Source organism: Bactrocera oleae, chromosome 6 (assembly GCF_042242935.1).
Source record: "Bactrocera oleae isolate idBacOlea1 chromosome 6, idBacOlea1, whole genome shotgun sequence".
NCBI lineage: Eukaryota > Metazoa > Arthropoda > Insecta > Diptera > Tephritidae > Bactrocera > Bactrocera oleae.
This window is the reverse complement of record NC_091540.1, coordinates 13,551,042-13,573,663: the sequence shown is the minus strand read 5'-3', so window position 1 is coordinate 13,573,663 and position 22,622 is coordinate 13,551,042. Positions and strand designations below refer to the sequence as shown.

The window sequence follows — 22,622 nt, the reverse complement described above, 5'->3', positions numbered from 1 at the left end:
GTGTACTTGGAGGCATACTTATATATATATATATTAGGGTGGAACGAAAAATTTCTTTTTTGCTCAGCCCGAGGATAAAGTTTGTAGAAAATAAAAAAGAAAATTTTTAGAAAAAAAAAAAAAAATTTTTTTTAACATCCGCTCGCTTTTAAAATGAATTTCGAAATAAAATTTTTATTTTGTAAAAAAATGTTGATAAGTGTTCTAGAAGCTGTGGAGAGCCTCTTTTTGGCCAATTAAAAACTATCAACTTAAAAAAAATTTTTGTGGTCATTATTGAAGTTTTAAAAAAAAGTCTTAAACGACAACATGCTTCCCATAAGTGTTAAAATAAATTTTGAGTCAAAAACCGTCAAACTCGGTCATTTTTATATTATATAAATGTGAAGAGTTTAAACAAAATACAATTTTTTATGTCCAAAAAAAAATTTTGCTCTAAATTTACTTTAAAAGTGAGTGGGCTCTAGATGGTAAAAAAAATTTTTTTTTTCCAAAATTTTTTTTTTCCAAAAATTTTTTTTTTTCCAAAAAATTTTTTTTTTTCCAAACATTTTTTTTTTCCAAAAATTTTTTTTTTTATATTCTACAAACTTTACCCTCAGGCTAAGCTAAAAAATTAAATTTTAAAATTTAGACGTTATAAATCGCCAGACCATTTTTGAATTCGCTACTGTTGTGAAATATTCACGCTGGCCTTAAAAAAAAGCAAGTGCTCACAACTGCAATGCTATGTTTAGTAAATCCCGTTAGAATTTTCCGCTTCATCCTAATATATATATACGCATAAACGAGTATATATTTGCTAAATAATATGTACAATATAATATTGGTTGCGTAAAATAAATTCTTATTAAACACAAATACATATATACACATACATAGATACTTAAGTCCACAGACACATTTGAAGGCGGCAGTAAATGCGAGTTTAATAGCGCTGTTGTTGTACTTGTTTATTCCCCAAACTCAAGTTGCTCACTTACTTGCTTATAAAAGTTTACTGCCTCCACCGGCAGTTTCAGCGTCACCAATACACGGCAACCCTTTTGATATTATGCTTTCACACAATTTAGGGAGCGCTATGGGCTGGCGACAGAGGTTGGCAATTGCAATGCAAATTTTATTTTTATTCAAATTTGATGTGGTTACTTTAGCGAATGGACTTTAAAACGCTTATTTTGGCACACTTTGTAATCATTGCACTTTGGTGAATACCCACGCCCCACTTAAATGGCACACATCTAGGGACTTATAGCGCTGCATAACTATTTGAGCTAACTTGCGAGTGTTTCGAAATGACTACGGTGGTACTTTTGGCGCATAAATTTGCTGTGGGTATGTGTAACAAAAAAAGTCAAAAATAAAATGGTGGCAACTAAGTCGCTGACGGTAAACAATAGCAATCGATGAGTTGCAGCAGCTTTAACATAGAATTTAATGAAGAAGTAGAAGAAAAAATAGCATTACCATGACTATGCGACGTAACTTAATATATAAACGAAAGTAAGCATGCAACGTGGCAAGTGGCATTTCACAGCCACGCTGCCACATGCAGTGGCAAGAAGTACACTAAAGATGGTAACAAACGCCGCTGCTTTCAAATGCTGTATGTTGATGACTTAAAATAAAAATACATTGATGCCATCATGTTGTTGTTGTTATTGTTGATGCTTTTGTTAGCAACTGCTGTTGCTGTCGCCTTTACATTTGATGATGCGTTGATAGAGCAGCACATTGCAGCTATGCGCTTGATGAAGCCATTGTTCGTCGACATTATGTTGCATGCAACGCCGTTCAACAGGGGATGACGATGTATATGCCACTGCTTATACATGACTATGCATGCGTGTATGTTGTGTGTGGCTGCCGTGTGTTGCGTGCATGCACATATGTGCAACAGCAATTTAAGAGCGGTGTCGAGTGGAATTTGCAGTGGCTTTCAGCTTTTAAAAAGCGACAAAACGGTAAATGCTTCAATGTGCACATGTACGAGTAAATTCGTATGCATCAGTGTGTGTGCAGTAGCTATTAAAGTGCAATGCAGCCAGTGGAAAGTCTAGAGCTGACTACGCACAGCAATGGCAACAATTACAAAGAAATATGAAAAATTAAAGTGTGTAAGCAAGACAAAAGCTAACATGCAACATTTTGCGGCAGTTTTAGTAAATAAAGTGAAATTCTGAAATTTGTTGCACGTAGGCGCAGTCGAACGTTACGTTGTCGCACAATAGCTGTTTGTACTTTCTATTGCTATTTCTTGCTGTACATTAGGGTGCAGCGAAAAAAAGTGTTTTTTTGCTTATCCTGAAAGTAAAATTTGTAGATTATAAACAAAGAAATTTTTTGGAAAAATTTGTTTTTTAACATCTACTTCTAGTAAATTTCGAGTTAAAATTTTTTTTGGACAAAAGAAATTTTTTTGGTTTAAACTCTGCACATTTATATAAAAATTACCCAATTTGACGGTTTTTGTGTCAAAATTTATTTTAACGCTTCGGAAAAGCATGAAGACTTTTTGTTAAAACTCCAATAATTACCATAAAAATTATTTTTAAGTTGATAACTTTTAATTTGCCAGAAAGAGGCCAGCTGCTAGAACACTTTAAAATTTTTACTCAAAACATTACTTTAAAAATTAGTCAAATGTTTTTCCAAAATGTTTTTCCAAAAATTTTATTTTTTTATAATCTACAAATTTGACCCTCAGGCTAAGCAAAAAAAAATAACAAAATTTTTTTCGCTCCACCCTACTGTACATTTCTTTTTTCTTTAATTTTGCAACAACAGCTGTGTTGCACAAAGCGTTGGTAGTTCTGCTCAAATAATAATGAAATAATAAATAATTTTAAAATTTTTCGCAGAGTTATCGAATTGGAATTTTTTAGGTTGCAACATATCAATCTTCTCGGAAATTGCGGGCCTGTGGGCACTACATCAAGCATCTTTATTAATCTTATGGGATGGACTAGTTTTAGCAGATACATATTTTAAGCTATTTTGAAGTCCATTTTTTTCATTTAAAACCTTATTATCGCGGCGGCATTTTTCAGCAGAATTTTTAAACGATTTTCTCTTCTGCAAATCCTATCTTAACATACTCTAAAAGTTTTCCGCATACTGTTACCACTTCTCACAAATAAAACGCAATATATATCTGCCTTTACACACGTATGCTTTACGTTAGATAACTTTTATTAATGCCAACTAGTAAGTAATTTCATTGACTTAAGCATAATCGGCCTTCTACGACTGGCCACAATTATTACTATCTACACATATGTGCATTTATACGAGGTTTGTTCAAAGGAAAAGGTGAATTTTAAATTTTTTTGATATTTTTTTTGAATAGTACTTATTTATTGATCAATATCTATTGTGTCCCCTTCAAAGTAATTTCACTCGGATATATTACACTTGTGCCAACGCTTTTTCCAATCCTCGAAGCACTTCTGAAATGCTCTTTCTTCGATTCTGACTTGATCTCTTCAATCATGGCAAAAAGCTTTCCTTTAATTGCTGTCTTCAGTTTTGGGAATAGAAAAAAGTCGCAGGCAGCCAAATCTGGTGAATACGGTGTTTGCCGATTGATATGCTAACATACCCTGCAACTTCCGTAATAGTTATTCCACGATTTTCAAAAACAATTTTTTTCACTGTTTCGATGTTTTATTCGCTTGTTGACATGGTCACACCTCCAGGCTGCTCACCGTCATCAACATCTTCTCGAACTTCTGTAAAGGCTTGTACCACTTATAAACACTATTTTGAGACAAAGTGGATTCACCGAATGCCACAGTCAACATTTCAAGTGTCTTGGAGCACTTTATTCCATTTTTAATGCAAAACTTAATACATATGCTTTATTCCATTTCTTTCAAAAGTCAAAAATCGAAGAGCACACAAAAACGTGACTAATCTTTTCTGTTGTCAAAAACAAACTACTAATCGAAATTGGCAAGCACAGGATAAGTGTATGTATCCGTTAGCAAATACATAATATCGATGATCGAATGTACGCAGCGCGAGAAAAAACAAAATTCAGCTTTTTTTTGAACACACCTCGTATGTACACGGGTATATATGTGCAGGCATGTGTGTGTGTGTGTCGCTGCCTTCCAGTAACAGAGCCCACAGCAGCATTCCAACAACACTAAACCGCTTAATGTGGCGTCATGACAACAACTATCACACCGCAGCAAACAAGCTAAATCATAAAAATCGCTTGTGGTACAACAACAAGCCGATTAATTTGCAATTCGATAACATTTGCATATAGCGCGAGCTTCCGCATTGTTTGCCGCCGAGCCAAAGCAGGAATGAGCGCGTACAGTTGTCGTAATGAGGCATTAAAAATGTGGCAAGTAATCGAAGCGGCGCTAATAAGCCGCAAATCGCTTAAGTGCGCAAAGCAAAAGCAATTGGAACGTGCAATGGCGCGTCAAAACTGCTGCACCCGTCCACAATGCCAACAACCGTTGTCTGTGTGTCGTATGCTGGTTGTTGGTTGAAAGGAGTAGTATAGCGGTAGTATGCTTGCAGATGAGCAGCATTTGAGGCAGGTGTGCAAACACTAAGCGTTAAGCTGATTGCACAACTATTTACCGGCACTGCGCGCTTCCTACAGCTCATGCGTTTGTAGTAATTTCGTTGCGACTCGTATATTCCGCGCCAAACCCCGCTAATGTGCTTCGTTGAGCCGTTTGCTATTTGGCAACAACTGAAATTAATTCACAACGCAATCGAGCAGGCAACATAACGGCAATTACTTAACTCTTGGTGTGCGCTTTGAAAATGGGGAAATGAGCGTACGCGCCGCACTGCCGGCGGTAATGCGAGACGCGCGTGCTAATATAATGGCGGGAGTGCGGCGCTGATGGTGTCAGTTTGCTGCAAACGATGCAGTGATGTTGCCAACTAATTTGGCAAACTAACAACCGTGTTGCAACATTCAAACAGGCGTATCGATTTGCAACACTTGACACCTAACGGCAGTGTCCGCCCGCCCATCCGCCAACCAACGAAACGTTATGCCAGTGCCAAAACGGTGCAAAGCGTTGGCGCCTGCAGCTCAAGGCGAAGTTGTTGCCATTTCGTTATGTTGGTTGTGTGTGTGTGCTGTTGCCACGACGGTGTGTGCTTGTGGCGGGAAATGTAAATTGTGTTAGCAGCATTCAAGTTTACCTGTTGGCAGCGGCGGCAGCAACAGCAGTTGCACGTCGCCAATGGCACTGACAATGACAGCAATTGCGGCAGCGAAGGTATGTAGTGCAAGTTGATTGCGAAGTGTAAGTCGAAAGCGGATGCAACGAAGTTGCACACACTGCCAATGAGCTAACGGTATGAAGACATCGCTTATTATGTGTGAGTGTGTGGTGTGTGGTGTGTGTGTCTGCGCAGTTTGGAAGTTGTTACATTTAAGCAGTTACTTTGGAGCGCTGATGTGGCGGCAATTGTTTACTGCGACAATGTCAATGATGACAACGATGATGCGATTGGCGTTGAAGACAAGCTTGTTGCTGTATTCGCATTGTTGGCAGCAGCGTCTCATAACAGTGAAGTCAATTTGCTAAAAAGGCAAAATAAATGCAATTATTGAAGTAATAACAGACTACTGATTGAAAGACAAATTATTTGTAGCGCATATTAGTGGTTTATGTTTATGCTAGACTTAAACGAAAGTTAGAAAAATATAATTTTGTGGCATATCGCTTAAAACAGCCGCTCAAACACTTTCTCTAGAAAACAGTTTTATCAAAACCCGACGTTACAATGACGCTTACACCGACCAATGAAGACAGCATTTATATTTATTGTATAATATGTTTCAGCTTAGTTATTAGGGTGGAGCGAGAAAATTTTTTTTTTTGCTTAGCCTGAGGGTAAAATTTGTAGATTATAAAAAGAGAAAATTTTTGTAAAAAAATTTTTTTTTTAACATCTAGAGGCGACTCACCCACTTTTAAAGAAAATTTCGAGTTAAAATTTTTTTTGGCAAAAAAAAAATTTTTTTGATTTAACACTAGAACTTCGAACCTGTCAAAATGACCGGTTGCATCATTTATTTATACCATTTCCTCTTTACTCCTATTTAATATTTTACGATAATTTCATGGTTTTTATTAAATTTGTGTATAGAATAGTTTTATAGATTATTTAGTTCTTACGCTTCTAATTTTCAGAGAGAGAGACCTATTTGAAATAGGTATATGGTAAATCTTCGTAGTTCTACTGTTAAATTCATTCATTGACTCAAAATTTATTTTAACGCTTAAGAAAAGCATGTTGTCGTTTAAGACTTGTTTTTAAAACTCCAATGATGACCACAAAAAAATTTTTTAAGTGGCTAGAAAGAGGACTCTGCACAGCTTCGAGAACAGTTATTAAAATTTTTTTACAAAATAAAAGTTTTAACTCGAAATTTACTTTAAAAGCGAGTGGGTATCTAGATGCTAAAAAAATTTATTTTTCCAAAAATTTATTTGTTTTACAATCTATAAATTTTACCCTCAGGCTAAGCGAAAAAAAATTTACCGCTACCATTCCTGCCGCAGTATCTCTCGCAGCTGTGCGCTGTTATGAAATGTTGACGAACTGTAATGAAGCATTTTACTGCTATTAGAATGTAGCAAATTAGCTCGCCTGCCATTGCACGCCAATAGGCTACCACCAGCGCCCGCTTTGTCTTGCCGTTGCCGCGTGTTGCATTGCTGTAATTGAATTTACATTTTGAGCATAACGGCGTTGACGCCCTTAATGCATTGTTGCGGCCGCTTTTGTCGATGGCAATTGCTACAGTGCCAGCTCGCTGCTGTGTGACTGTTTTTCGTCCGCTCCGCCTGCGCTTAAACTTTGCTTTGCGCGTTGTTACAGCACTTTTTACATATTTTAAGCAGATCAGTCGCCGCTATAGCGCATAAATTTGCATCGTAACGCGACACTCTCCATGTAGTTGCCACATACATAAATATGTATTACTGATAAAAATATAATCATATACGCGTGCGCTATAAATATACATATTTACAAGTGCATTTGTATGTGTGAATGTAATTTATGGCGAAATTGGCAGATAAAGATGCCACTCTGTTATGTCATACCATTTATAGCGCTGTGGCATGTATTTCAGTACTCAAATATTCAAAGCCATACACAGTTATATATGTATGTATGTGTGATAGTTTGACATGCAACGCGAAATTTACGCAAATTGCACTGGTGTTCTACATATATAGCAGGTCTTTTTTCGTACTTTATGCTCGCCTCTTTGAATATATGTTTTTTGTATGTGCGTGTATTCGCAAATTCGCATTAAATTTACAATTGTTTTGTTGCCTTTGCTTACTGCAATGATTGGCAATACACAAATGTACTCATTTTTTAACTCAACATAATGTATATATAAAAATAATTTTTATTTTATTTTTCATTTTGCGCGTTTAATTCATACAAAACACGCTCAGTTAAAATTAAGTACTTCCTTTTATCTTTTAGTGAAATTTCTGCGCGAGGTGACACCATACTTCCGAAAAGCCAGTATTATCTCCGAAGTGGGCTGGGAATTGCAGCGCGCCTTTCTGTGTCCGCTGGGGCCCGGGGCGCCCACATCGCCGCCAGCGCCGAAGATAACACCGCGCGCCGATACGCGTTACATACCGTTGCAGTTGACACATTTGGCGCGCAATTTGAAATACATCGATCCCGGTGAGTACAATGAAACAATTAATCAATATTTTTTGATAATATAAGGCTATGCGCCTTAAAGCTTGCCTACCTAGTAAGTTCGGCATGTTTTAGTTTTTCTCCTGCAAGTATTTGCTAATTTTTCGCTAAAGCAAATAATATTACATTTTTACTATGATATGTGGATATGCAAATAAATACTTGCATAAATCAGCTTGCTGCTCACTCAGCTGGCAACAAAACCAGCGCGCATTGTCGACCTAAAATCTCTAAAATCCAACTGCATACTGATTAAACGGCTCACAGCGTTATGTGGCAGACTTGCTATATATTCACAGGCATCCACCCACACGCATACACTCACATCCGTCGCCCGTGAAACTTGGTTGTTGCCCACAACAGCAACAATACCAACAGCTGCAGAACCAACAACGTGTGCTGCAAGTGTGCGCAGCTCGTCATTTGCATGCGGCAGCCAGCAGTTGCACGCAACGTTAATGGCAACATCAGCAAATGCGATGAATTGCAGCAAACTGCTGGCGCAAAATACACACTCAAAGACAGTGATCTGCTGACAATGAGCGCCAGCCCTTACCGTCAGCCTGCGGCATAGTCTCATTACTCGCTGCTGAGGCTGGCTATGGAGGTGATGGCGGCAGCTACGACTTTGCCCCGCTTGTCATTATTGCCGTTGCTGCTAGCATTTGTGGCAATAGTTATTGTTATCATTGCGCTACACACACACACACACACATACAAACATGCATACTTGCACACTCTTAATCACTTGCGTCCTACTTGTGTATATCTTTTGCTTCATCGCCTTAGTCCACGTTGTCCCGCACCGACGTTGTTCTTCGTTTGCGTGTTCGCTTTTATGCCGGCGACTTTTGTGTCGCTTCACAATGCCAGCATACACAAACGCACATCGCCGGCGCTTGCAACGTCTTTGCGCCACAACACGACTTGACGGCATTTAACCCACCCCCCGCCTGCGCTGTACTGTATAAAACTCAGCGCCCTCACTCTTTTTGCGTTGCATTGAGTTCAGGGTTTTTGTGGTTAATCTTTCCGCCACGTTGATTTAATGCAACGTCGACGCTCGGGACCGGCAAACGCCTCCGTTGCAATTGTTTAAGCTGATGATGTTGCTGACGTTGTTGTATTTGTTGTCAATACTATTGTTTAATCACTAGGAAAAGTACTAACGGCGTCATTGTTATTGTTATATTTGCTGTGCGCACTGCTCTCATAGCCGCAAATCCGACGCCAGAGAGCGCGGCAAAGCGAAGCAACGAGAAATAATGGCCACGTTACGGTTGGGATGGGATGGGAGATAGCAGCAAGTGGCAAATGAGTGTGTTGCAAGTGTTGCAGTAATTGTAATGTCTTATTTGTTGCTATTTTCCTTTCTTTAATCCGCCGTTATTGTACATAACAACAAAGCGCTGCTTTCACTGTGCTCCCCCCCACCCCCATACACAGTTTCACTGCTGGTGAATGACAGGCGGCGTTGGTTTTTCTATACGTTTTTCTGCTTCCACTGTTCTACACATTTCGAGCGTTCTGTATTTAATATGCATTACTTTTAATATAGATATTTATACTGCACAGGATCATGCTATCCAAAATTGCAATAATTTTTGAGATAGCGTGAGTAGGCGCAAAGTTTTATCAACTCTCTGCCAGCGTTAATTTTAGTGTGTGTATAAAAATCGCAAATATTTGTATTGAAACACAGCTCCCCAGCGCAGCGCTCTGATTTATTGTAAAAACTATATTATATATATTCAATATGTTGTTTCTTTATACGCGCAATAGAATCACATATACAAATATATAAATTAAATAATATTCTTTTCGTACAATTCTTATCGCTGAGCGCAGCAAAATTTGTTAAGTCAACGCGTCAAATGCCGCAGCGCTCATTGTTGGCGTGTCTCAATGCATTTTTGTTGTTACGTAGGTTGCTTTTTATATTTCGGGATTTGGCAACCCTATTGTTGCAATCTGGCAACTCACAACTTTATCGTAAAATTTGACATTTTTGATGTTATACATACTCAGCACGTTTTGACATACGAGCGCTATTTGTGTTGTTTACAGTAACTTAAAATATTCATCCCGGTCAAAATATGAAATTAAATCGCGCACCTTTTTGCGCGTTTATTTTTTACAACTTTCGCGGTAAGTTTACTTATCAACAGTACATCGTTGAACTTAGGTAAATTTTTGGCGCTGAAACTACATTAAAGATACTAGAACACTAGTTCATCGATGGTATTAAATTCAATCGGGGTCGTTGAACACTCCAATTTGAATTTTGTGAAGGTTGACCAAAATCAGTTGTTGTTCAGGAAACTATTGCGGCTGTACTCAAACTGATATTGCAAGATCGTCTTATGACCTATCGTGATGTATCGAGTAAAAAATAAACTAAACGGTCAACGTTTTTCGACACCTGAAGCCTGAATTTGATGCGTTCAGAACGCATGTTTTGGAGGTACCACAATCAGTGTGGCAAAAGTGCTAGGACAATAGGTTCAAACGCATGCACAAGCGTATAGAACTTAATGGAGCACATTTTAAAAACAAAAAAGCGATTTTCGAAGATTAAAATTTGTTTTTTTTTTTGTAATCCCGAAATATTAAAGGCAACCCTCATATTGTTAGGCATATCTTTGTTTGCTGCGCTGCCACATGGAAATCCGCGTATTTGTCGAAATTGTTTCATATCAGGTGTCGGCATTTGGCGGCAAAAACCGCCAACCCGCCAAAGCAGTGAACCAACTAAACGTAACAAACAAATGTGCAGTGATTTATTGTTTGCGGAAAATGCATTTGTGTTTGCATACAACTGCATGCGCATACATAACGACACTCCAATATGTGGCAGACAATGTAGAGTTCAAAATTATTTTTGCTCTTCTCAGTTGCAAATAAAATAGCGGTTGGCAATACAAGCGAGTGGCTAGAAAACCAAAACTTTCCAATAAAGCTGCGCAAATTCAGCTACAAAAAACAACAACAATTTAGCAAACAATGCAACAACAAAGTGCACAGTACAGCGATATATATAACTTTTATCCATTTGCCGTAATTTTTTTTTTATAATTAGCTGCAAAAATTATGCTGTCACTCAGTTGAAATTTGTTTTTTTTTTTTCGCTCTGCAGCTCAGTTGAATTCAGTCAAATCGCATATAGCAACACATTGTGTCGCTAAGCATTGTGTATATTGCCTTATTGATCAGCAGCTAGAGCATATATTATCGCTGCTGTAGACTGTGTAGAAATAAATAATATGCTGCGGTAAAACACCAAACTTGTCTTACAACCTTTTTTAATTCAAAGTCAACCCACAACAATTAGGTTGAAAATCTCTTCAACATATACATACAACTGTGAACACTGGCCCGACACATTGAAAGCGTACTTGCAACAAGATTTCTTCCATCGCTCCCTATTTTTTATCACATCAGTGTAGCTTTAAGCGACCAGAGGCAGGGAGAGGGTAAGCGCGCCACACCCAGAAGCAATCTCGACTGCCTAAAGACCAATTGCAACCACAATATCTAATTGCGCCGAAAAGTAGCAGCAACTTTCAGCTGAGGTGTGTAAAAAGGCGATTGTTTTAATTGCCAACAACAAAACAGAATATATTTGAAAGTATCTGTTAGCAAAGCTGAGTGCACATATACTCGTTTATATGCACATTAGAGCAGGTTGATGTACATGGAGTCAAAAAAGAAAAACAAAAAAGAAAAAAATATATATATACTGTAATATATATCTTCCATACAACCGGTTATTCAGATATTTTCAACTTCAAATCGCTGGCTCGAAACCGGTTTTAGACTCATAGTCTCTTTGGCAAAGTTGTGCAGAAGAATTCGCAGAGAAGCTATAATACCCTTCACAGCACTTGATTCGGATCGTTCAACTTGTAAGGCAGCCATCACTATATATATATATATATATCTGATCTGAAAAATTTCTTCAAAGATTACATTTCGCCTTGAATAATAATACATGCCAAATTTCGTGAAACAACTCGTCAAACAAAAAAGTTTCCATACAAGTACTTGATTCCGATCGTTCATTTTGTATTGTAGCTATATGCTATAGTGGTCTGATATCGGCCGTTCCAACAAATGAGCAGCTACTTAGTGAGAAAGGGACAGGTACAAAATTTCAGATCGATAGCTTAAAAACTGAGTGACAAGTTCGTATATATACAGACAGACGGACATGGCTAAATCAACTCAGCTCAGCACCCTGATCATTAAGGTATACATTTTATAGGGTCTCCGACGTTTCCTTCTGAGTGCTAAAAATTTCGTGGCAAACTGAATATATCCTCTTCAGTGTATATAAAGTCGACCTGCTCTAATATATGTATATACATACATTACGGCCGAAAATTATATGGGTAGCGAAAGGCGAAATTATGCAACAAAGTTGCTGCAACAAAAACTGTTTAATTAGAAATAAATGGCGAACGGTGTGCAACGTGCGAAATAATGAAGCAAGCCAACATAAAAAAAAACAACAACAGTGAAATGAAAACTACGATAGTTGATAGCTACCTAGGCCATAACTAAGGGCGCCTCCTAGTACGGCAGATAGTGTACAGAAAGTACGAAAAGTTTGAAATTTACTACACACCCGACTTTAACAGTGTGATAGTAAAAACAAAAACAAAACTTTTAAACTTCGGCATTGCGAGTTTTGGTTTGTGTGTGTGTATGCGTTGCAGCAGTGTGCACAATAAACTGACTGCTGAAAATAACCGCAAACGCGCGAAATGTTGCTGATATACTAGTAGATGTGGCAACTTCAACGCCTACTTAATATATTCGTGTCTATGCGTGCATGTGTCTGTGTGCACGGTTGCTTTGCTGCCCTCGGCCGCTTATTTTCATAAAAATTCAAGAAAAAAGGAAGTCAGCACAGAGTGGCGCCTTGCGACTGCATTACGCTCTTCATTACTACTCCCGTTCTCCGTCAACGTTATCATATTTTATTCAGAAAGGCAGATTGATCAGTTGTGAGGAAAAAAAATATACACTTTAGTAATTTTCCTGCGCTGAAATTTGTTGTTAGTCACCGTCTCATCAACATTAAAAATAATAAAAAGCGGTAAAAATTTGCATTTGTGATAAATGCTGACGGCGAAAAAAGCACAACTTCCACCCGCTGTCAACGCGTTTCGTCTATTTCCGTTTATTCCGACATCATTTTCTATATAGCAACGGAATTTAATCAAGACTTTTGCTTCTGTATATACATACAAGTATATTCGATGTTTTCAGCAGAGCTGCTCCTTTCAATGCTGATAGCGGTGGTGCGTTAGCTGCGACAGCATGTGCGGGTGGGGAACTCATCAGCGTTTCGTAAATTAAAATATTCTGGCACTTTTTCGCGTAATATTACTTTATTAAAAATTTATGCTTCTTTGAATGAATAAACAATGCACCATTGCGGCAACAACACAACTGACCATGACACGACAAGTTTTGCATACTTGAGAAAGTACTGCGTTTGCTCTGTTAGTAAATGAGGAAGTATAGCATAATATACTGGTAAATAACCGAAGGAATGTTTTCCGTTGGAAGGCATCGATGTCGTTATTATTTACCTGCCTTATTTGGGCTAGTAACCACTAAGAAGTTTGGGGGAGAATTAGAGAATATCTTATGTTCTCATTACGACGCATCTCTGCATTTAATATTGGACGAAAAGATAGGTAAACACATAGCAGTCATTGCTCAGTACCGCATAACGAATCCTCGAACAAAACAAACTCAACGAAGAATTTGATGGAGATTTGTTGTTGCTGCACGAAACAATGGCAATACAGAGGTTGGTTGAAAAGTTTCCGCTCTCCACAAGAAATAGCACTACTAGCTCCAATTTTTGTTTTTCTCAAGTTAGTACATTTGTCGTGAGAACGCATACAAAGTTACAAGTCATTCTGTCAATTAATTCTTTGTTTACAAGCCATTTGAAGTTGATGTGTCAGCGTATTTTTTCAATATGGAAAACATTTAATATTGCGCAGTGTTTAAGTTCTTTGTTTTGAAAGGTTTAAAAGTATAGGAAATTTATGAACAATTGTTAGAAGTGTATAAGGAGTCCTCACTTTAAGAACGCAGTGTTGAATTTTGGGCTGGTGAATTTAAACGCGGTCGTACTTGGCTTGAAGACGGTCCACGCGAAGGACGACCAAAAACCGCAACAACACCAGATATCATTGAGCAAGTTCATAATATTGTTAGTGAAGACACAAGTTTGACTAAGCGTGAAATTGCTAATGCCAAAGGTATCTCAGACGAATTAGTACTTCATATTCTACATTGAGTATTTTTCAGAAAAAGCTGTTTGAAAAGTTAGTGCCGCACACGTTAACAATTCAACAAAAACTGAATCGAAAACAAATTTCTCAGCATAATTTGGAGCGTTTTAAGCAGAATAAAATCGATTTCTTGCGTCATTTTATAACTATGGATGAAGGTCTTGGATCTACCACCATGATCATAAATTGAAACAAGAACGTTGACAGTGGACTGAAGCTGGTTGTTCAGCTCCAAAGCAGGTGAAGTCATAACGATCAGCAAAGATGGTTATACAAGGTACAATTCAAAAGTTCCAGGACTTTTTAAACAACGCGGCTGCTAGTTGCGCCATCTGTCTGAAATTGTTATCCCTCAATTGTGTTTTCTTCAGCGTTGTCGTATAAAATTTATATAACAGCTGAGATATCGCGCTACATGTGACATTACATTTGTAGTGTCGGTCGGAAAATGAGCTTCGAACAAAGAGCCAACATTAAATTTTGTTTTAAAATTGGTAAAACTTTAACCGAAACGTTTCAATTGATGAAAAAAGTTTATGGCGATGATTGCCTATCCCGTAGCAGAGTGCATGAGTGGTTTCAACGTTTTCAAAGTGGTCGTGAGGAAATAAATGAGAAATGAGCCGAAACCCAAAAAATCGCGCCTGGAGAAGTCAAAAGTGAAGACAATGCTGATTTGTTTTTATGATTCCAAGGGTATTTTCCACAAATAATTTGTTCCACCCGGCCAAAACGTTAATGCGGTATTCTTCTTTGGAGTTTTGAAGCGGTTGATGCGCCGTATTCGACGTGTTCGGCCCGAATATCGCGATAATGCGCCGTCTTATCGATCGACGCATGCAGCCGATTATTTGACCAAAAATCACATTTTAACAATCAACCACTACCCGTATTCACCTGATATGGCACCTTGCGATTTTTATTTGTTCGGAAAACTACATTTGGCCATGAAAGGAAACCGCTATGCTGACGTTGATGCCATCCTCAACGCTATACCGACAAATGACCTAAAAAAGTCATTCTATAATCTTTTTGAACGCGCAAAACGTTGTATTCAGACGAAAAGAGATTATTTTGAAGGCGACCAATAAATTTTTCAAAAAAAAAAAACACAAATAATATTCGTTTTTTAATAAAAGTCCTGAAACTTTTGAATTGCACCTTGTAGCATTAGTTGTTTGGGATGCACAATTAATTTTGTTGATTGATTATCTGCAGAAAGACAAAACAATCAACTCTGAATATTATTGCAGTCTTTTGGATCAGCTGGATGAAAAAATTTGTGAGAAAAGACCTGGTTTTCAGCACAATCATTTTTCATCAAGACAATGCAACTGCTCACAAAGGTGTTTTAAAAATGACAAAATTCAACGAATTAAAGTACGAACAGCTACTACCTCTTCAGAAACCTGAAACAAAACCTTCGTGGAAAGCGTTTTTCGTCCCATGAAGAAGCTATTACAGCCATAGACAGGTATTTTGTAGAGCTTCCGGAAAGTTATTATAAGGATGGCATAAAATAATTTGAGGATCATTGAAATAAATGTGTTAAAGTTAAGCGAGGTTATATTGAATAAAAAATATATTTCGTCTCAAAAACAGTATTTTCCATTTCGAGCGCAGAAACTTTTCAGCACACCTGTTGTATGTTTCTTTTAGCCAGATTTGTGCACTTTTCAGGTTATTTTCCGAATTTCTTATTAGTCAAACCAGCTTCTTTTGTTATGTGCATTACAGGCAGCGCGTGTTATAGCACGTTGCTGATAATGAAAGATATATGTTTGTAAAGTCTGTTAATTATTTGTCTCAGCTGAAAAGTAGGAAATATCAATTTACTTTAATTACCTCTATAGTCAAAATTGTAGCAATTATACACGCATTGTAGATATGCCCGTGCAGTCAACAGTACGCGCATAATGGGTGTGAAAGTATTTACTGAGTCTCTGAGAGCGCTGGTGCATTCATTAATACTTTCCATTACTGCTGTTCTCGCTTATATGTGCTGCTTAAGTTATTAATGCTTATTTGTTGTTGTTTTTTTCTGTTGGCTTATTTGCAGAAAACCGTTGTATCGAACTGCATTCGCCGGATGGCGTGCACTCGTGCATCCTGCGCGCCACCGACTCAGCGGAGGCGCTGATCTGGTTCAATGCGTTGCACTCGGCGATGTGTGGCAGCACTCAGCGCGCGCTCACCGATGCCAATCGCGCGCTGATGAATGTCATCGGAGAGCTGAAGCACATTGGCTGGCTTAGCAGGCGTTTGAGCGGCGGCAGCACTAGTGGCGGCGTCGGCGGTGGCAGCTCTGGCAGTGGTGGCGGTGGTGGCGGCAGCAGCGCCAACGCAATTGGCGGCGCAGGCGATTTGGTAAGTGGCCAACGAAAGTCTGGCGTACTCAGTGCCGTAAGTAGATTTAAGCGTTTGATTTTCTTTATCTGTCATTGCAACGCCTTCACTTTCGTATTTTGCGTTCCTTTCATTGCTTTCCGTTTTCCAATCATTCTCGGCGCATTACCATTGAATTTTTAATGAATTCACTTTATTTACAATTCTTTTCCGGTATGCTACGCTTTTTTTGTTGGTTCGTTTGCTGACCTTGTAAATGTGCGACATGCAATGATGACCGTACGTATTGTGCCACAGCCAAGCGGACGTTCCAGCTCGGAGAGTTCCGATGAAAACGACAAATGGCAACCGATTTTTGTTGCAGTCACTGAGCGCGAGTTCAGGTAAGTGATTGCTCTTGCAGGCGTGTGGAATCAACGCGTTGCCACATACTTTTAAATAACACACTTTATCTGGATTATTGGCAGATTTGGCAATATCGACGCGTCGCTGCTGAAACAGCAACAAGAAAACACTATACATATGTATATACATATATTTATTATTTGGTTTTAATCGTTGCATGTGTATGTGTGCATTATAACGTGTGCACTCAACTGTAGTTCAAGTAATCCGTGAGATTACCTTCGAGTGTGGTACTTGAGAGTGTTTACTTATATTGAGCACGTCGCCAGCAGCTGAGGCGAAATACGTGGGTATACCATAAAAAATCTAAGAGACATTTTGTCTACCTATACCATATGCTTATGTAACTGACTTTGTGTAATCTGTATTTGCCAACTGTATTTGCAAATGGAAGTTAATAATACGCTCCGTTGCACTGTTTGCCAAAGGTGGGGCGAAATCTCATAAAGTAAAAGAGTTTCGCATTATGGATTACAAGAACATTTTTCAGTGGCATTTCTAAAGACATACTCGCACAGATCTACAGCAATTTCTCAAGCGCAGCTTGTCTGCCTCTAGCCGCCTTCCCAGGTGTTCACTTAAACGCTTCTTGAGCTCGTCAAAAAATAAAATAACATTTACGAGTGAAAATGCTGTTGCGTTGCTTTGTCATAGCGACACTGTTCCTGGTATAAAGAGATAAGAAAGTGAATTGTGGCAGGTGAGCGTTGAGTGCCACATTAGTTGATGGATTATTGTAATCACGGCATATATTTACTATTGTGTGGCTGAATATTCTTGCGATTTCACTCTACTTTAATGCCGCATAACATACAATTATTTGTATATATATAATATATATTCCAAAACTGCACATGCGTTCACGTGACTGCAGTTATGTGGCTCACGGTTAAACTGTGTAAGTAATGCGTGACGCGTTTGCTCCAAGTGCATTTTACTGTGAAAATATACGCCAACCGTTTTTTTTTTGGATTAGTTTACGCAGCAAACTTAAGACAGTGTCTCTAAAAGCCGCTTTGTATAGAAAATATTTCTGACATCTAATGTCAATCTCTCACAGCAAAATATTCGCTATTTGCGTAAAAATGCAACTCTGTGGCCGACCACTGAACCATTCATATAATTAGCTTTTCTCTATCTGTTTGTATTCGCCTAGTAAACCTCGTAGAATTTTCACGACGAAAATGTGCGATTCCCAAATTAACTGTTTGTATCTGTAATCCTGCCGAGAAAGTCTTACGTATGAGTTATTGATCAAGAGTTTTGTGGTAACCCGGCTGCATTAACTCTGAGCTAAACAAAAAAAAAATTGTAGAAATATGACGAAAACTGCAAAAAATAAGACTGCTTTAACAAAGTGGACTTATAGCATATGTGGCAATGACCCTGTATGGTTTCATCATGTTCGTTCCTGCTCCTGTAAGCTTTCTGTTGCCAAATTATGAAAGCTACGTTAACTGTTTCTATATATGTCAGTTTATATTCTTTTTACTACTTATTCTTAGTTGTATTTTCATTGTCAGAAATGCAGAATTATTATAATTTTTTATTTCATAAGCAAAGTATTCCTTGTGTCCATACAAAAAGCTTAAAACTCTGCAATCTACCGCTCCAATTTGTTATGCGAAATATGTAAATTCGTTTCGATTCGCTCCTGTGACTATGTGCAGCGCAGCTTTGCCATTATGTACACAGTTAATCACAAGCGATTTGCCGGTCACTCATGTTCATTGTTATTACTGTGTAGGGATGCTTTGCTTTTTTGTTCGCTCACAAATGCGTTCGAACACACGTCACTCCTTTCATGCGGCTCATTTATTATTGTTTGAATTTGTTTCAGTTTTTTTATTTAATTTTTTATTCACTTTTCGTGTTTTATTTTGCACATTTTTTACTTTGTGGCAACATTGCGCAATATTACATCATCAATCAATGACAAACGACTTGGTAACCCTTTTTTTTGCAGCTTTTGTTCCTTACAAGTTTTGACTTAACTGCGCTGACCGCGGCCAGCTGGGAGTGAAACGATTCATATGCTGGTATAGCGAACGGTCAACTGGTTATGAAAGCAGAGCGGGTGTGAACGGCGTGTGAGAGCGAGACGGAGCGCAGATATAATTTATAAGTGGGGTTACTCAGCAAAACATTACTGATGGGATTTGTGTGGTACAACGGGTTTTAATTGGATTGAGTTACTCGTATAACAAGGCGTAAAGAGCAGGGAAAATGTTTGATTAAAATGCCAATGTGCTTACCGTTTTGTACGGTTAGAAGAACAGAGAGTAGTGTAAAATACTATCGAAATCCGCGCTTCAAAGCTTGTAATAAGAGAAGCTTTAAAATCTTGGAATTCACTAAAAAGTTTTTAAGTAATCTGAGTTCTCAAAGCAATACTGTAAGAAATTTAAGAAGTAGTCACTTCTTGGCCGTTGGCATTCAAGTGGAGGTGCTTTTCCGACGTCACCCGAATGTTGTAGCTTTCTACTGTTTGCATTTAAAGCATCTAGCTGGCACTGTATTTGCGCGTAGCAGGTGAACAACAGGAGGTTATATTCGGTGTGTGCGTGTGTGGTGTGAGGGGGTTTATGAACGCGTACTGTCTCCGCTTGTTTTCCGTTTCCACGCGGCGCCCAAAGACCCGCCTCTGCGGCGATTGCAATTTCCTGCAAATTTTCGCTTTGTGTATTTTCTGTGACTCTGCAGCAAATATTTCCATTGTTCCTCCTTCGCTTTTTGTATGCTCGTTTGTTTGCTTGTCTCGGTTGCAATTATTGCAATATAGCAACATTGCTTGCAAAGGATATAAAAATAATAACAACAATCATGACAACGTAGTAGCAGCTGCACAATGCAACGGAAGTAGTGTCTGTTGGCACTGCACAATGAGAAGCAGCAGCAAAAGTAGGGGTAGAAGAAGAAGAGTACTCTGTGTAGACCGGGTGGTGGGGGAGGAATGTGCTAGTTGACGGAGCAAAAGTCAAGTGCCACGCAACACAATTTCCGCAAATTATATCCGAAATTGTTCAGAACTGTGGTCACCTACATACACACAAAGCTGCCAGCTGTTGCCTTTTGACAGCAATATGAACATGTGGCACACATATACTCCAACACATATACATATATAGAATTATGTACATAAAATAGTGTAGTGTATAAACATCGCATGGAACCTTCGTTGAGGGACCAAAACTTACAGAGCAAATATGTATATATTTCAGTGGAGTCAAATTCGTATTTAAATAAGTATATACGTTTGTGGAGTCTTAAATTAACATAAACTTAGTTAAGGCTAGTTATATGTAGTCGTTCATCATTATTTTTATATAAAAGTGTTTTAATTTTTCTCTTTTTTTTTGTGGGGTTTAATCTCTATATATTTCGAAAATGTTATCATCTTTACCTACTCATAAATGCTGCCTTTACTTAGGCATCAATTCTATTCTAAATGTTATCGTTTCTTTATCGGTATCTGTATTTTCATCACATCTTTAGTTAACGGTTTCTGGTTTAATCAAAATAACCGATCGCGTTATTGTTTGGTGGGGTAAAATGTTCCTTATCAGATCGATTGCCTCTCGTTTACTTTTAACGAGTTATGAAACCCAACCTAAGGTTATTGACTCTTTTGTTTATCCTTAGCGAAGTCAATTATATTTGGTGAGATCAATTACCCTTTGTTTACATTTAACGAAGTCAACTACCTGAGCGCAATGACTTTTTATTTACCTTTAGCTAATTCAACAACCCGGGGTCAATGACCATTTTGCTTATTTTTAGCCAAGTCAACAAGGTTAATGACCCTTTGGCTTATTTTTAGCCAAGTCAAAAAGGGGAATGACCCTTTTCTTTACCATTAGCCAAGTCAATGACCTTTAGTAAGATCAATGACCCTTTGTTCGCCTTTAGCTTAATTTTGGTGAGGTCAATGACTCTTTTGTGTACCTTTAGTAAAGTCCACAACCTGAGGTTAGTGACCCTTTTGATCAAAATTGCCTAAGGTCATAGATTCTTTGATTTTTTGATTGAAGCTGTGAAGCCCATGTAACCTCTTAAGGCGGGAAACCAGTTTAGAAGATACAAAAAAATAATTTTTTTTTATTGCATAAATTGTTAGTACAACTATTTGAGAATATGTTGCTTAAGTTTCAAAACGAAATTCCAATTAGTTTCGATAATATGAGCACTAAAGTAAACACCGGTCGATTCAGTGCCGAAGCGCTTATACCTATAAATATATAAATACTCATATTAATAATTTGGTCTCCATACATATGCACATTTTCCGAACATTACATTTACTTTGAGGGTGAAGGTGCAAGTTGTGAAAAGCTAGTTAGTGGCAGACGAGCTCTAAGTAAAAAGAATATTCAAACAAAAAAAAAATGAACTGTAAACTGATTTTGAATGACATAGTGCATAAAAATATTGGAATTCTTCTGATCTGTCAACATAGTTGACACCAAAGGACGTTCTGCAATGCATTTCCATACAGCCACACATGCCAAATGATATCCAAATGAGAGTTTATTTGTATGTGTGGGTGTTCGCTTGATGTTGCAGCTATAAAGTAATACACGCACACTCTTACAAAAAAAAAAGAAAAAAAATATTGAAGAATGGAGCGAGCTGTCACTTGTCCAACTCACAAAGCCAAAGAAAGCTATCTGCTAGCGTTGTGAGCATTTGCAGCGTTTCACTGCTACACACACAACTTGCAATACTTGCTTGTAGGCATGTGTGTGTGTGTGTATGTCGCTTGAATGCTGCACGCTAACTGTGTCAGCAAGCTGTTGATTGTCAGCCGCCAGAGGATGTTCGAAGCCATTCGGGCATTTGGCATTTGCAGGAAATTAGTAAACCGAAATGAAATGAATTCGCCAAGTAAGAGAGTGCGAGCAGATATAGTTCGATGTGAATTTGCATACCTGTATTTCGGTATGTTTATCTTACGGAAATTTAGAATATTTTGGCAAATTGCAAAATTGCAAACGGAAATTGTCGGTTGCTATTTTTCAGTATGAGTTTTGCTTTTCTTTTGAATGTATATGTAAATATTTGTGATTCGATGTGTTCTCATACTTGTCTCGTTTTCTATTTCGTTGGTTGTGAAATGGGTTTGATTTGAATATGAAAATTGCAGTGTTGCCTGTGATAAGCGGATTGTTATGTTCGCATCTATAAATATTAACTTGACGCATACAAGATAAAACCTCGCACCAGCTGTAAGTTAAATCAATAGCGGTGTATTTTGATCATTACTTGGACTTCTTTTTCTTTTATCTTTCCGCTGTCGATATCTAGTTGGATAGCTTACTGTGTACTTAGTAAGGCACTGTGATCTTTGTTCTTCACTGCTTCCACTATAGATCCAATTAGAAAATTGTGGGAACTGGGCTATATATTTTATTTACAGTTTGCCAAATAGTTTACCAGTGCTAACTTTTTGCTTTCTATGTTGAATTGAACGCATGATCGGCATTGTAAAATTTCGATAAAATTCGCCAACGTTTAAAATATTGGAATTTTTTTCCTAGAACTGGAATTCTAGTCAGATATTTTTAGTACATGGATACGCTTACAAAGCCAGTGTTGCGAGAGTGGCAAAAAAGAAGCGAATAAATACTGATTGGAACAAATTCGCAATACAATTACATAAATAAATCAAAGTGCAAAACAAACTAAACAAATTGAATTAAAAAGAAAACAAACAAACAACAAAGCTGCAAATAAATGAATAAATAAATAAAGTGAATAGCGAAAAGCCACAAAATTTTCAAGCGAACGGCAAAAGCCCAAAATTGGAAACAATTTGCCAAAACAAAGAACCGCATA

At 37.9% G+C, this 22,622-nt stretch overlaps 1 protein-coding gene across 1 annotated transcript in view; it reads left to right on the top strand.

Annotated features, from left to right (window-relative positions):
* The window catches only part of Syn1 (Syntrophin-like 1), a 101,475-nt gene that overhangs the window by 71,191 nt on the left and 7,662 nt on the right, over positions 1-22,622 (top strand). Inside the window, exons 5-7 of the mRNA XM_036360752.2 lie at positions 7,492-7,701; positions 16,096-16,403; positions 16,680-16,765. Coding sequence (XP_036216645.2) covers positions 7,492-7,701; positions 16,096-16,403; positions 16,680-16,765 — 604 coding nt within the window. The remainder of the gene's footprint in view (positions 1-7,491; positions 7,702-16,095; positions 16,404-16,679; positions 16,766-22,622) is intronic.